The sequence below is a fragment of the Sphaerodactylus townsendi genome, linkage group LG06 (genome assembly GCF_021028975.2).
Source record: "Sphaerodactylus townsendi isolate TG3544 linkage group LG06, MPM_Stown_v2.3, whole genome shotgun sequence".
NCBI classification, from domain to species: domain Eukaryota; kingdom Metazoa; phylum Chordata; class Lepidosauria; order Squamata; family Sphaerodactylidae; genus Sphaerodactylus; species Sphaerodactylus townsendi.
This window is the reverse complement of record NC_059430.1, coordinates 122606563-122621224: the sequence shown is the minus strand read 5'-3', so window position 1 is coordinate 122621224 and position 14662 is coordinate 122606563. Positions and strand designations below refer to the sequence as shown.

At 44.1% G+C, this 14662-nt stretch overlaps 1 protein-coding gene across 1 annotated transcript in view; it reads right to left on the bottom strand.

The window, feature by feature from the left end:
- Window positions 1-259: 259 nt before the first annotated feature.
- The window catches only part of LOC125435057 (urokinase plasminogen activator surface receptor-like), a 19679-nt gene continuing 5276 nt past the window's right edge, over window positions 260-14662 (bottom strand). The window contains exons 2-7 of the mRNA XM_048501070.1: window positions 14457-14567; window positions 11884-12030; window positions 10603-10764; window positions 7430-7567; window positions 6343-6489; window positions 260-1221 (exon numbers count right to left, since the gene is read on the bottom strand). Of these exons, the coding sequence (XP_048357027.1) occupies window positions 956-1221; window positions 6343-6489; window positions 7430-7567; window positions 10603-10764; window positions 11884-12030; window positions 14457-14567 (971 nt within the window). The 3' untranslated portion in view covers window positions 260-955. The remainder of the gene's footprint in view (window positions 1222-6342; window positions 6490-7429; window positions 7568-10602; window positions 10765-11883; window positions 12031-14456; window positions 14568-14662) is intronic.

Sequence of the window (14662 nt, the reverse complement as noted above, 5' to 3'; positions counted from 1 at the left end):
AAAGGTTAAACTGAACCTCTTATAGCATCCTGGTTGCCTTTTAAGTCAGACCACCGGTTCCTTCTAGCCAGGTCGAAAAAAAAATTGAATTGGAAGGGAAATTAAGGACAACATAGTTAAGGCTGTTTTCCCAAATTCATTCCTGACCTCAGCAACGATTCACCAGAATTCACTCTGCAGGTAGAGAATGCCGATAGAGAATCTTGGTGGCGTCATTTCGATCAACATACATCAAACAGGCAAAACATTTGTTGCAATACTATAAAAATACTTTATTGACACAAATAATGCTTATATATAAATTAATAATGGAATAAAAGGGAGACGTCAGTCCCAGGAGGCTAACATATTTCAGAAAGGCAACCTTTGGGGCTCAGACACTGGTGAGGAAAGGATTCGACACGATCTCCATGTCTTCTCAATGATCTCCTGCAAGGGGATTTATCAGGGGGAAGGTATAAAAAGAAGCAGGCAAAAATCCTTGTGGGTGGGAGCCCTTAGCCTCGATAAATAAAAATAAATAATAAGCTGGGATGTCCTGATTTTGATAGTCAGGGCATGATGTCCAACACTCTTGCCTTAGTTTGCCCATCTCCTTGTACTCTCCTACAGCTGAGAAAAAAACTCAGAAATCCTATGTCCTGTTCTTCTCTGTCCTTTAGTCTCTACGCCCTCCACTTGAGTTAGCGGCCAGTTTGGGTTCTGGGAGTCATATCTGTTTGGATCTTATACTTTCTGCCTTGGAGAAGAAGCCAGCCTCTTTAACCCCCAGGGGTTAAGAGCATGGGCTAGCGTTCCTTGCCGATATGGCAACTGAACTCAGCCGAGACCCAGGGGCCACGGCTATTTCACATACTTATTCACTGCTGAGCTGCACAATTGAGAGGGAGAGATTTCAGAGATGTGCCTTGATGAATCTTGGCCCAGATCGAGTTCAGATGGTTGGCGCTGAAAGTCAGGAGCTCTCTGAGCAGAGACAAAAGGCCACCCAGAGAAGCAGTGTTGCCAGAAGCAAGACAGGTTGGGCTGTGGGGTTGCAGCTGGCTTGACTCCTGGGGGAGGGCTTCAGCGTGGTCCCATCAACGATCTGGCTGTTGCAGAGGTCCTCGGTACAGCAGCGAAGGTGAAGGCCCCCCAGGTTCTTATAGATGGACGTGTATGGGCTGTCACACCAGGAAGAGGAAGCACAACCCTTGATGACGAGACTCTGGCCGGAGACACCTGAGTGGAGAAACAAACAAGCCATTAATATCAAAGAAAAACCTCGAGGGGCCTTATTATATCTTCTACCCCCAGCTCCCTGTATTTGGTTGCCGCCAGTGCTGCCTTGGGAAATACTGGCAGATTTCAAGGATGGTGACTGGGAAGATATTGGGGAGGATGTATCTAAGCTGTGAGCAGCAGTGGCGTAGGAGGTTAAGAGCTCGTGTATCTAATCTGGAGGAACCGGGTTTGATTCCCAGCTCTGCCACTTGAGCTGTGGAGGCTTATCTGGGGAATTCAGATTAGCCTGTGCACTCCCACACACGCCAGCTGGGTGACCTTGGGCTAGTCACAGCTACCTCACAGGGTATTTGTTGTGAGGAGGGAAGGGCAAGGAGATTGTAAGCCCTTTGAGTCTCCTGCAGGACAGAAAGGGGGGATATAAATCCAAACTCCTCCTCCTCCTCCTCCTCCTCCTCCTCCTCCTCCTCTTCTTCTTCTTCTTCTTCTTCTTCTTCTTCTTCTTCTTCTTCTTCTTCTTCTTCTTCTTCTTCTTCTTCTTCTTCTTCTTCTTCTTCTTCTTCTTCTTCTTCTTCTTCTTCTTCTTCTTCTTCTTCTTCTGAGTATAGAGATAGAAGGAAATTCCTAGAGCGTCACTCCATTTTCTGGCCATTTTTTCCCTCCTGCTCCTCAGTTTTTCAAGGGCAAAGGATAGAAGCTGACGGGGGGTGGGGGTGGAGGGGGGGCTGCCTGCCACAGACAGGCAAATGACACGCCTATCTCTGCAATATTGGGCTGTCTTTTGAAATAGTCCTGACCCTTCAACTGATCCAAAATACAGCGGTCAGGTTATTGTCAAGGGTTGGTTACAGGGATTGTATCAGCCCTTTGCTATTTGGCTATTTGTTTCTGGGCACAATTCAAAGTAATAGGGTTTGCTTTTAGAAACCTTAGACCAGGGGTCTGCAACCAATTGGCCATGCTGGCAGGGGCTGATGGGAATTGTAGTCCATAAACATCTGGAGAGCCACAGGTTGCAGACCCCTGACCTAAACAGTTTGGGGCTGGATACCTTAAGGACTGTTTGCTCCAGAACTTTCCAGCCTGCCAGTTAAGATCAGTCTCCCAAAGCCCTGCTTTCCGCATTCCTGCCTTCAGACATGAGATGGGTGGCAACTATAGATTAGGCCAGTGGTGGTGAACCTATGGCTCTCCAGATGTTCACGGACTACAATTCTCATCAGCCCCTGCCAGCATGGCCAATTGATTGCAGACCCCTGGTTTAGGTCTTTAAAAGCAAACCCTATTACTTTGAATTGGCCATGCTGGCAGGGGCTGATGGGAGTTGTAGTTTGTGAACATCTGGAGTGTCATAGGTTCGCCACCACTGGCCTAATCTATAGTCACCACCCATCTCATGTTTTGGGATTTTGTGTTCCCATAGCATGGGAGAACACAAGCATTGTCTGCCAAAATGAATCTTTTTTCCTGCCCGCTGGATGGAACTCTTCTCAATTTCACAGTGGTGTCCGCCATTTTGTGCTGCAGCTGATCCTCTGTGAAGATTCCCCATGGAGGTTTCCTCTGCTTGCAGCTCACCTGTTCGCTATTTCACTTTTTAAATTAGGTAAATAAAGTTTGTTTAGCCTAGCGATGCCATGCATGTGTTGTTGTTTTTCTTTTTTGTTGTTGTTTTGAGGGGGCTGTCTGCAAAGCTACAGCAACACAAATATGCACATATTGCAGCTTCTCAAATTGTGCTGCTATAGTTTTACTGACATCCCCCTCAAAAAGAAAAACAACCTGTGATTGGGATCACCAGGCTAAACAAACATAATTCATACTGTGATGTCATTTCTGAGAATGAAATGACAACAGATAACACACTGGGGTTTTTTTGATAATGTGAATCTCAGCTTTTCTAGGAATAAACATCTCAGTTTTTTCTACCAATGTAAATTTAAACTTTTCTGATCTGCTTGCTGAAATACTTATGGGACATACTTATGGTAACACTCTAGAGCCTATTTTATATGCCTAATAAAGGTTGTTGTTAAAAAAATATTTATGGGTAGAAAAATATTAATTTCATTGCTTTATTTACAGTTAGCGATGTGCCAGCCATTCATAACATTTAGCTTTAAATAATGTAAACAATAGCTTTGTTTGGTAACTTGGAATGATTCCCAGAAAGTGCACCCTTGGATAAATAGTAGGCACCTCTTCTCATATAAAAAATCCCGCCCCCCCTTATCTTCTTTCAGTAGATATTAGGAAATAAATATAATAGACTTTAGATGGGATACCTTGAAGAATAATGACTAGTTTTAAAGTGTTTCCCTTGTCAAATGGGTGTTCTGGTTTTCATCCAGCGAATGCTATATTGGGCCACTGCTATAAAGAGTTTAAAGAAAGCCCTATTACCCAAACAAACACTGTTACAAAGCTGATATTAGAGATATGATGAAAGCGGGTGCAAAGATTCACACTCAAATCTACCTTGAGTAACTGGCAGACATCCTGTTACCCAACACCTTCTTGCAAAGTTATAATAATGCCTATTTCCTTAGATCAGCAATTGAGGGATAAGACCAGAGGTGGGATCCAGCAGGTTCTCACCAGTTCTCGGGTTACTAATTATTTGTGTGTGCCGAGAGGGTGTCACTAATTGGGTCCACTTTTCCATCTCCACGCCTTCGCCTCCCTGAGAGGCATCCTGCCTTTGAACATGAAGGTTCCATATAGCAATTGTGACTAATAATGTAACTCCCTGAACTGGGTTAATCCCTTTAAGGTACTGCAATTCATTGATTCTCAGTCTTTCATCCCTTTTATCTCACCAGTCTCTATCAAAGAACCTGTGTGTTTCACCACTGCTGTGTTCAGATTTGTGAGTTGGGGCATTTTCTGTAATATGATGATGATTTAGAAATGACCTGGTGCAAAAAAATTTTTTGGGGTCGTGGTGGGGTGGCTGCCCATGGGGGGGCATCCAACTCAGTTTTTGCCCAGGGCTCCGGTTTGCCTGGGTACGCCTCTGCCCCCTTTGCTGAGGGGGGGCTGGCGAGAGAACCTGTTACTAAAATTTTTGGATCCCACCACTGGATAAGACCCACATATTGCTATGGTAAAACATCCCCCATACTCCAGAATAGTCAGTATTTGGGGTCAGGGTGCAATCTTGGTCTGATTGGCCCCTCATTTTAATGTAAAATCTCCTCCCAGGGGAGGTACCTCGTAGGTGCACCTTTTGGATCATGAATCGTATGAAAGGGGCTTCACATGTGTTAATATGTACAAGGAGGGCCTTCTCTGACCGCACTGATGATGTTATCAGGATGACTGTGTAAACATTATAAAGCTTGAAGTTCTGCCACATATTTTGCTTCTGCCTCTATGAAAATGGGTGCTGCAGCCAAATAAACAATCCCTGCCTCTTTGCCTCATAAGTCCATTATTGGGCCAGTGCTTTGGAGAACATAACTGGTGTATAACCTTGGCACATCAGTACCTCAAGTTGTTACCGCCCAGGAAAATAAACAAAATATTTTCCTGAGTCAGGTTGCTTGACTACACTGGCTCCATGCCCGGATGTGGAGACTTGTGTGGCTCAGAAGTCTTCATAAGGCTTGCAAAGGTTGTGAACGTGCAATCATTCCAATGTTGTATGGTTTCCCTCTTGCTTATGCCCTTTCAAGATGTAATAAAAGCCCCTTCCAAGTTGAATTTATGATGCGCCCGCTGTTTAGGATTTTAGTTTGACTAGGTTCTTCAGTTAGTTTAAGGTTTTGTTATTGTTAATTTAGGAAAGTCTTGCCTATAAGTATATGTGTTTATCCCTTAAGGTTTCCCTAATGTTTAAGTTTAGAAATGTTATTTTTGAAATTTGTGTCTGTTAGCAAAAGCAGTAGCCTGTAGAGGCTGATATTAAGGGACAAGGAAATTGGCTCTGGAATGCAGCTTAGACCAACACCCAGCCGACTCCTTAGCAAAGACAAAAGAACCCCTTTGGACTTGCAAATCAAATCTGTTGCCAGCACCCAGAGGTTCCCAGTCATTGGAAGACGTGCAGGGACCACCATTGGACAGTTTGAACTTTTCTTTGTTGCAACGATGAGAGGCGGGAGACTCAGGGTGTTACTGAAGGAAACAGCCATCTGATAAAGCCCACCTAGATTTTCTGAATGAACTGTTATCTGCTCTCCCTCCATTGTGAGATCCTGCGAGAAGACGTTTGACAGCAGGATTTTGTAATCCCACTCAGAAGACATTTGACAGCGGGATTTTGTAATCCCACTCAGAAGTTGTAACTGTATCTTGCTTTTGTATTGTTGTGTTCTTATTGGTGTTTGGTGAGGGACTTGCCCCCTCACCTCCTCTTTTACCTGCCCCTTTGCCCCTTTGAAGTTTGGGAATAAAAGTTCTTGCACTGGGTTGCAAGAGCGCAATTTCTCCTGCCCGAGCTGTGACTACCATCTCCCAATAAAATCCTTTTGCTTTGAAGACCATCGGCTTCCTGCACCTCATTAAGTTGCTGAGCTGAAATCACTTATTGTTACCCGAGCTGCAGCTGTAACAAAGTCACCTGGCAGATTTCCATGTCAGAATGCAGATTTGAACCTGGGTGTCCCAGTCCCTAGTCTGACACTATAAACCCGTGGTGGCGAACCTATGGCACTCCAGATGTTCATGAACTACAATTCCCATCAGCCCCTGCCAGCATGGCCACTGCTATAAACCATTAAACCATTAAACTCACTTCCACTCCTCCCGTTGTCATTGTCCTTGAGTAGAATTTTAAACTGTGAGCTCTTTGGGGCATAGGCCTCTGTTGTTGGGCACAATAGTGTTGCCAGATCTGGGAGGCAGAGCCTAGGCAGGGTGGGGCTTAGGGGAGAGGAGGGCCCTCGGTAATGCCATAGAGTTCATCCTCCAAAGCAGCCATTTTCTCCAGGAAAACTGATCTCTGTCATCTGGGGATCAGCTGTAATTCTGGGACATCTCCAGCCACTCTTCCGTAACCCTACCATAAAGCTTTGCAAAAAATAATTGTTGACAATCCATACCAGAAAATAAGACTTGGCCACATAATTTGACCTTGGGAGAGAGGCTATGGGGGACAATAATAAGGATACTCACCATCTATTCCTGAGGCCTCTAAGCACTGGTTCATGGGTCCCCGGCACCGTGTCTGGGTGATGTCATCAGGGGCACAACCTTGGCTAAAGTTACCCTCACAGCTGTAGCACATTACCCCATTCAGGGGCAGGGGGGAAGCCTTATAGTCTGCAGAAGAAAAAATGGACCCATGAATGTGAAACAAGAACCAGTGTGGTGCAGTGGTTAGAAACCAGGAGACCTGGATTCGAATCCCCAGTCTGCTGTGGAAGTTTGCTGAGTGACCTTAGGACAATCAAACATATTCAGCCTATCTGGGTTGTTGTGAGGATAAAATATTTTAATCTTATTCTTAAATGTATTCACTCTCCAAAGTTCGCTTCGAAAGGATTCTCCTTTAAACTGGATATGGAGAATGGAGAAATTAACATTAGGTTCCTGCATTTGGTGACTGGAATTGATTGATTTATATTTATTTACAGATATGGAGCCCTAAGTGGCATTTCACTGTTGATACCATCCAGGGTTTCTGGCTTTTGATTTTAAGATATTAATTCCTGTCTACCTGTTAATTCCCAGGAGAGGACCTATTTCTGAGGGTTCATTCTACCCAGCTCTCTCATTTTTCCTCCAAATAACTAACAGGGTTCTCATTTCCTCCATTTTATCTTCACACCGACTCTGTGAGGTAGGCTGGCCCAAAAAGATAGATTGGCCAAAGGTCAACTAAGTCTCATGTCCAAGTGGCGATTTGAACCCGAGACTTTTTAGTCCGACAGTGATGCTCTTAAACCACGACACCACATTTCAATATGTATTTCTGATTAATTCAAGTTTAACTGGGAGGCATTTTTTGGAACTTGATCATGCATGGTTGTGGTAGGTTTTCCGGGCTGTGTGGCCGTGGTCTGGTAGATCTTGGGCCTAACGTTTCGCCTGCATCTGTGGCTGGCATCTTCAGAGGTGCATCAGAGAGAAGTCTGTAACAGGCGAAATGTTAGGAACAGGACCTACCAGACCACAACCCGGAAGGTGGTTGCTTTATATACTCCAGTTCTCCCCTTCCCCAGCTTTGAGGGTCCACCCTCAATCCCAAATGGCATCTTACCTTGTGTCTCTTTGTTGCATAAGCTGGAATCACAGCATTTGATCAGGTAAAAGCTGTTCCCATTATGGAAACCCAAGGGCTCCTGGCAGTGGGTTAGCTGCCCGCAACCCTTGATATGCTGTTCGTCCTGGGAGAACTCTGCCAGAGGAGAGGGAATAGTTATTGGTAATGCAGACTTTAACCTCTAGGGGGCGCCAATGCCAACATGACTGCCAGACAGGGAACGTTCATGAATGCGCATAACTACCGTAGCAAGTGAAGAGCACACACCACCCATGAATTATTAGTGTTGGCAATATCTACAAGGAAAGGTGGAGAATCCAAAGGTCTGGAAATGTGCATTCTGCTTGCTTGAAAGATGACCTGACTCTGAGCATTTCCCCTCTGCACTAATCTAGCTGATGATAATATGCATTGGACCTTTGAATCCTGTACAAGTATACACTTTACACTGCTCCCCAGGGCCATACTGCTTATTGGGACATGGGGTAACCCATGTCCTCAGGTGCACATAGACCTGGGCACCGGCACCAGCTCCAGGCAGTAGACCTGGATGTTGGCATGGGCTCCAGGCAGTATACCAGGATGCTGGTGCAAGCTCTAGGCAGTAGACCTGGACACTGGCGTGGGCTCCAGGCAATAGACCTGGCTCTGGGTGGTAGACTTGGGTGCCGAAGGGGGGGCGGAAAATTCAGATTTTATCTCTAGGCTCCATTTTTCCTAGATATGCCTCTGCTGATCCCACCTTATGAAAGGGATAAAAGACTGAGAAACCTCCATTTCTACTCATATTTGATGAAGGGTACTTTGACTCTCAAAAGCTCATACCCTGAAATTCTTGTTGGTCCCTAAGACACAGCTGGAGTTGAATCTACAAGATCCCAGCTGTGTGGAGAAGGGGGGGATGTAATAGCATAGTTGTTCAATAACCAGAGCGAGATACTTTCCACATGCTTTAAGTCATTTGCTTTTCTGAGTTATTTGCTTCATGCATTCCATGTTTTTGGTTCAGCCTAAGACTGCCTTTTGCAAGCACTGCTAGTTGGACCGATTGGTCACTGGTCTTGTCAGTTTAAAATACACTTGCATGTTACCAAATTCTCAAGAGTTAGGCAGATTTTTGAGCTTTGGATAAGAGATTCCCATTTAATGAATGACTGGCTTCCATTCATTGGCACGAAGATAGTCTGTGTGCTGAGAACACACCATAACCCCAATTAGCCCCACATATTTTAACTTGCTGTCTCATTGACTGAAATTTCCTTTCACTGTCTTTCACCAAACCACTTGTTATACTCTACAGTCTTGTGTCTTTGCTGTCTTAGGATATGAAGTCAGTTTTTACATTTATGTCCCAGTGTTCAGGCTTAGTCAAAAGGCTGAGCACTTCTTTGGACTAGAACACACAGAAGTGGTACCTGTCGAGTCATAGAATCGCAGGATTATCGAATCATAAAGCTGGAAGAGACCACAAGGGCCATCAAGTCCAACCCCCTGCCATGCAGGAATACACAATCAAAGCACTCCTGACAGTTGGCCATCCAACCTCTGTTTAAAAACCTCCAAAGAAGGAGAGTCCACCACCCTCCAAGGCAGCGTATTCCACTGCCAAAAAGCCCTGACAATCAGAAAAGTTCTTCCTAATGTTTAAGTAGAATCTCTTTTTCTGCACCTTGAATCCATTACTCCTTGTCCTAGATTGATTCGGCACTTGCATTATCGACCTAAGTTCGAGCTGTGTTCAACCTAAGTGCTCCGCACAACCACTGGGATCGACTTGGTTTTGTACCAGCTTCGCCCCGTGTAACCGTCAAATTTCCAACTCCAGTTGGGAACCACTATTTTTTTCAGGGAACCACGCTCTAACTCAGCTCGATTCCAGTAAAGTGCGGAATCTCTGGTGCCAGGAGTCCCCCATTCAGCCAATCACAGCTGAGTGTTTCGGGCATGCGTACAGCTGGCCAATCAAAAAATGCCACTTTCGTCCCTCTATTCCTGTGGCAGTTTTTTTAATAACGTGTGTATAAGACGGAACATGGCCGTAGAACAGTAGCCAATTGGAATGGAGTGGCAAAGAGGCACAGGTTGATTCCGCCCTCCGAGCTGGGATCAAGCTGGTTGCAGTGGGGAACCACAATGGCTTCGACCTAGGTTAGTACCCTTCTCAGGGAACTGGGTCAAACCTGTTTTACTTGTGTGTGGAATCGCCCCTAGTCTCTGGAGCAGCAGAAAACCAGCTTGCTCCCTCTTCAAAAAGATATCTCCTCAAGTATTGAAACATGGCTATCATATCACTCCTTAACCTTCTCTTCTTCAGACTAAACATACCCAGCTCCCCAAGTCTCTCCTTGTAGGGCACGGATTCCACACCTGCTACCCTGGATCCATTTCAGCTTGTCAATATCCTTCTTGAATTGTGGTGCCCAGAACTGGAGGTTCTGGGGACAGAACCTGGGACCTTTGGTATGCAAAGCAGATGCTTTACCATTGAGCCTTGGCCCCCGTTTAGCCGCCAGGACTCCAGTGTCAGAGAGAACAGCAGAGCTGGCTAATTAGTCAGAATAGGCCATAAATTTCTAAAGTATGCAAAAAGTTGTACCTCTGAATAACTTCCAGGCTCAAAGAATTAGTCTTTCTCACGCAAACAAGATCATTATTAGCCTCTTTACAAAAATTGTGATTATTCAAAGGTGGAAAGGGTTCTTTAAATAGCCACAGCTGGGAGATCATCAGGAAATGTCCTCCCTGTAGGTAATCTCCTGCCCGACCGCTCTGGGATTCATTGCTGCTCAGGGAAAACTGGGGTGAAATAGACATTGTGCTGATTCTGTGACATCACTTCCAGCACAAACCTGGATATGACATCACATACTCAAGATGATGCTGCAGAATCCCAGAGCATCAAGCCGATGCGATGACACCAGTTCTGGGTTTATACCAAGAGTGACAGCACAGCTTTGCCAATTTCCACATCCCTGCCCCCTAAAGTTTCCACCGATTGCTAGTCCCTGCCCCTCCCTGAAACAGACACGTCACAAGACAAATGAGGTAATACTCCAGGAGACTTATTTTGCTTAGAAGTTACTGCTGAGATTCCTTCCTGTCTTGTGGTGACTTTTTGGAGGGACTTCTCTCTTAGGTGACAGGAAGAATTGTATATGACAAAGACCCACCTTCTGGCTCTGAGAAAGATGTGATGTCCACACACTGCTCTCCGGGTCTAGAACAGCGCATCTGAGCCAGGCTGGAATTGAAACAGGACCCATCAGCTGAGCCACAGGAATAGCAATGCATGAGTTTTTTCGGGCGGCCTCGGGCGAGGAGAACATCCAGTACTGTGAGGGGGGAAAGCAGCAATGGAAATGCATTAATTTAAAAGACAACTCAGCATATGATTGCCTGGGAATAAAAACAAACATTCTGAAGAGAAGAGCAGGCTTCATTTTTGAGAAGCATGTCAGGCAACATCTTAGGTAGTGTTGTGTCAAACTCCAAGTTCAAACAATAACTCACTAGATGGGTTCAAGGATTTTATTGATGGCATGAGAGGAACAGTGAAAGACAGTTCTGGCGAGAAGGTGCCAAAACTGTTGATAATATGTTGCAGTAATCCCCACCCCCCATGTGAACCAAAGGAACTGTAAGAATTCAGCCTGAGAGTCTGCGGAACAGTGGCGTACCCAGGCAAACTGGAGCCCTGGGCAAAACCTGAGTCTGATGACCCCCCCATGGGCAGCCACTCTCCCCCACGGTGACCAAACAAAATTTTTTTTACCACCAGGTCGTTTCAAAGTCACCATCACGTTATAGAACATGCCCCAACTCACAAATCTGAACACAGCAGAAATATTTTTTGAAAACATTTCCAAAATGCTTTCAAAATAGTAATAATAACCTTTATTAGGCATTGAGAGAATAAATGAAATAAAGAAAACAAGCATTGGCAGGAAGGGGGTGGATTTAAAAGGAAAATCTGGGGAAATGCCTGCTGTCAGGGGGTGCCTGCTGTCAGGGGTGAAATTATTAAGATAGCAGCACCAAAATTTCCAAGTATCTTCATGAGGCCCTACTCATGATACCACCCAGGTTTGGTGAAGTTTGGTTCAGGGGGTCCAAAGTTATTAACCCTCAAAGGTGTAGCCCCCATGTCCTATTAGCTCCCATTGGAAACAATGGGGGATGAGGCACTCCCTTTGGGAGTCCATAACTTTGGACTCCCTGAACCAAACCTCACCAAACCTGGGTGATATCATTTGGATAGTCTCCCGAAAAATCCCTGAAATTTTGGTGCTGCTAGCCTAAAAACTGCGCCATCTGCAGGCAAAAAATCCCACAGACAAACCTGCAGTTTTTGCGCCCCTCACAAGGTGGCGCCCAGGGCAACTGCCCACTTTGCCCAATGGGAGGAACGCCTTTGCTGCGGAACACCCATGTGTAGGCTCCTACCAACTGACCGTTTGGTGCATGTTCATTGCAGAGTTCTCTCTCACAGTGCTCTTCGGCTAGAAACACAACCTCATTGTTGGAGAGGTAGGAAATGGAATTGTTGGCCTTCCCGCTAATGTCGCAGTCCTTGTTGTAGTATGTAGAGAGTCCTTGTGCTGCGGGGGGAAAGGAAGGGAGAGTTAAAGATGGTGGAAAGTGGAAGATTTTAAGGCACAGCCCAATACATTCTTGATGTGTCCCCACTGTGCCAAGACAAAAGCTGCATTAGATCTCAGCCCTGCTTCTAGGCTTGGTCAATACCCTAGAAATTCAGTAAAATTCAGATTTGGATTTATTTGGGCATAAAATTATCTGTATGCCTGAATAAGACAAATAATATATTCGGATATACCCGAATATTCAGGTATACCCGTTATACCTGAATATTAGGGTCCGTCTGATTTTTGGGGGGTATTTTTGGTATTTTTTTATCATTCGGAGACTGTCCTGATGATACCACCCAAGTTTGGAAACAATGGGGGATGTGGCACTCCTTTTGGGGGTCCATAACTTTGGCCCCCCTATACCAAACATCACCAAACTGTGGTGACATCATCAGTCTCTGGATGATACCCTGAAATTTTGGTGCTGCTAGCTTTAAAAATGAGCCTCTACAGGCCAAAACGCAAAAAACACCAAACACCCCCCCCCCCAGCCCAAATACCTTGCATTTGGATTTGTTCATATTCAGGCAGGACATTTTCGGCCAATTTTTGCCGAATATGCCCGAATTCACCCAGATTCAGGCCAAATCCAGTATTTGTTGCACCTGACTCTCCAAGCCTACTTGCTTCTTCCTTTCTGATCCTGGCAGATTGTTCAACTATACTTCATCTCCTGCATACTTGATTATCCTTAAATCTGCATTTTTTTTATTTTTGCGACTTCAGAACTTTGTAAGTTAACGTGAGCCACTGTGAATTCTGGAGTATACAGATTTCAATGAAATAAAGAAATGACAGTAAAAATTGAAGCAGAGTAGCAAAATTGCTCTGAAGCCTAGAGGTGGGTGACTTCACAGGGATATACCAATAGGTACTCACCACAATCAGTTTCCCCCTTATTAGAGGAGCTGGATTTTTTTTTACTTCACCTTAGAAACCCACAAGATTTTTCAGGGTATGAGCATTTGAGAATATACACTCAGACCCCAAAAATCTTACTGGTTTTATTGCAGACTAGCAGTTCTATTGCAGACTGAAAATGGCTATCCTCTAAAATATATAATTCCAGAACAGCAGGGTGGCTTTCAAAGCACCTCTTTGATAGAATAGTGTTTCCTTCCTTTTTAAATTATTTTCCTCTACTTAGTAAAATTGAGTGCAAAGTATTAATAATCATATATATATATAACCAACATAAGGAATTCTGTAGAGGAAGTCTAAAGAGGGAATCTGTTGGAGGGGAGGTGGGAGGGGGAGGTGTATTTTAAACTCTACAGTGATCTTTTTCTCTCTTTTATCATTGTTATTTGGTTGACTAGTTTAGTGGGTTAAGATACAAGACTGCAGAATTACCGGAATCTATACATTACTATAACTTAATCACCACTGGATAACCCTGAACCTAGATATTATTGTAAAAACAATGTAAGTTTTTCTTCTAAGCTACATCAACCAAGCTGTAACGAGAAAAGAGTATCACTACTTAAAATCAGTATTGTATTCTTTCTTTTTTCCCCTTTGTATTTTTTCCTTTTTTCTTCTTTCTTTCCTTTCCATTTAAAATGTATGTGTGTTTTGTCTTTTTAATATCAATAAAAAACAAAGCACCTCTTCCACATTTTGTAGTGTACTCCTCCTTTCTTTATCTGCATTTGCACTTATTGTTCCTGGCTTCAGTGTAAAGTTTAGCTGGGATCCTGGTCACATGTGGCTGCCCCAGGCCATTTTGGTACCTGAGACAGAAAATTCAAAATGGCACTCCCTCTTCTATGTGTTAGCACAAAGTGCAGGTTTTCCTGCACAAGGTTCTCTACAGTGCCATCCCAAATCAATATATACATCTTTTCATGTCTCTGTCTACTGCTGCAAAGACATTGTATGCGCAGAAGTAGAGAAATGAACAAATTCCAACAAAGGAAGACTGGATACAGAAAGTCACAGAATATTCAGAAATAGCAAAATTGACAATTTCATTAAGGGACAATATACAGAGAAGTTTGTAGAAAACTGGACACCTTTTATGGACTATCTATTGAAAAAAATATGGTAGGAGAGAAATAATTGCAGGATTTGAGATTTAAAAGAAAAGAGAACATTAGTAACATTAAATAGATGCATAAACCTAGAATGAATTAGAATCCAAAAATGAGATAATGGGAAGTCATTATTTGGTGTAATGGTATAGTAAATCAAACATTAAACAAACAAACAAACAAACTGGGTGAAAGGTGAAGGGTTAAAAGCCCGTCTCTAAACAGTTGTGAGGCATTTGATAAATGGAACAAGCTATGCAAATTATCTTCTCCCAGTCTGAGTGTTTAAGGAAATGCATACAGAAGACATTTTCATGACCGTCTATTGCCGCCCACAAAACTTACGGGTTAGTGTTGACATGACAGTAGTGCGGCATCGATTCTGATGTTCTCGACAGACGTGGGGTTCTAGGCAGTTACTCTCCCCCTCACAGGAGTAGCACTGAAGACCTTGGGCTACAAAAAGACCAAGAACAAAGCCGTTAGCAAACTGAGGGCTGGATGCTAAATGGTCCCGTGGGTAGTTCTGGATTGCCCCATCTCACAGACCA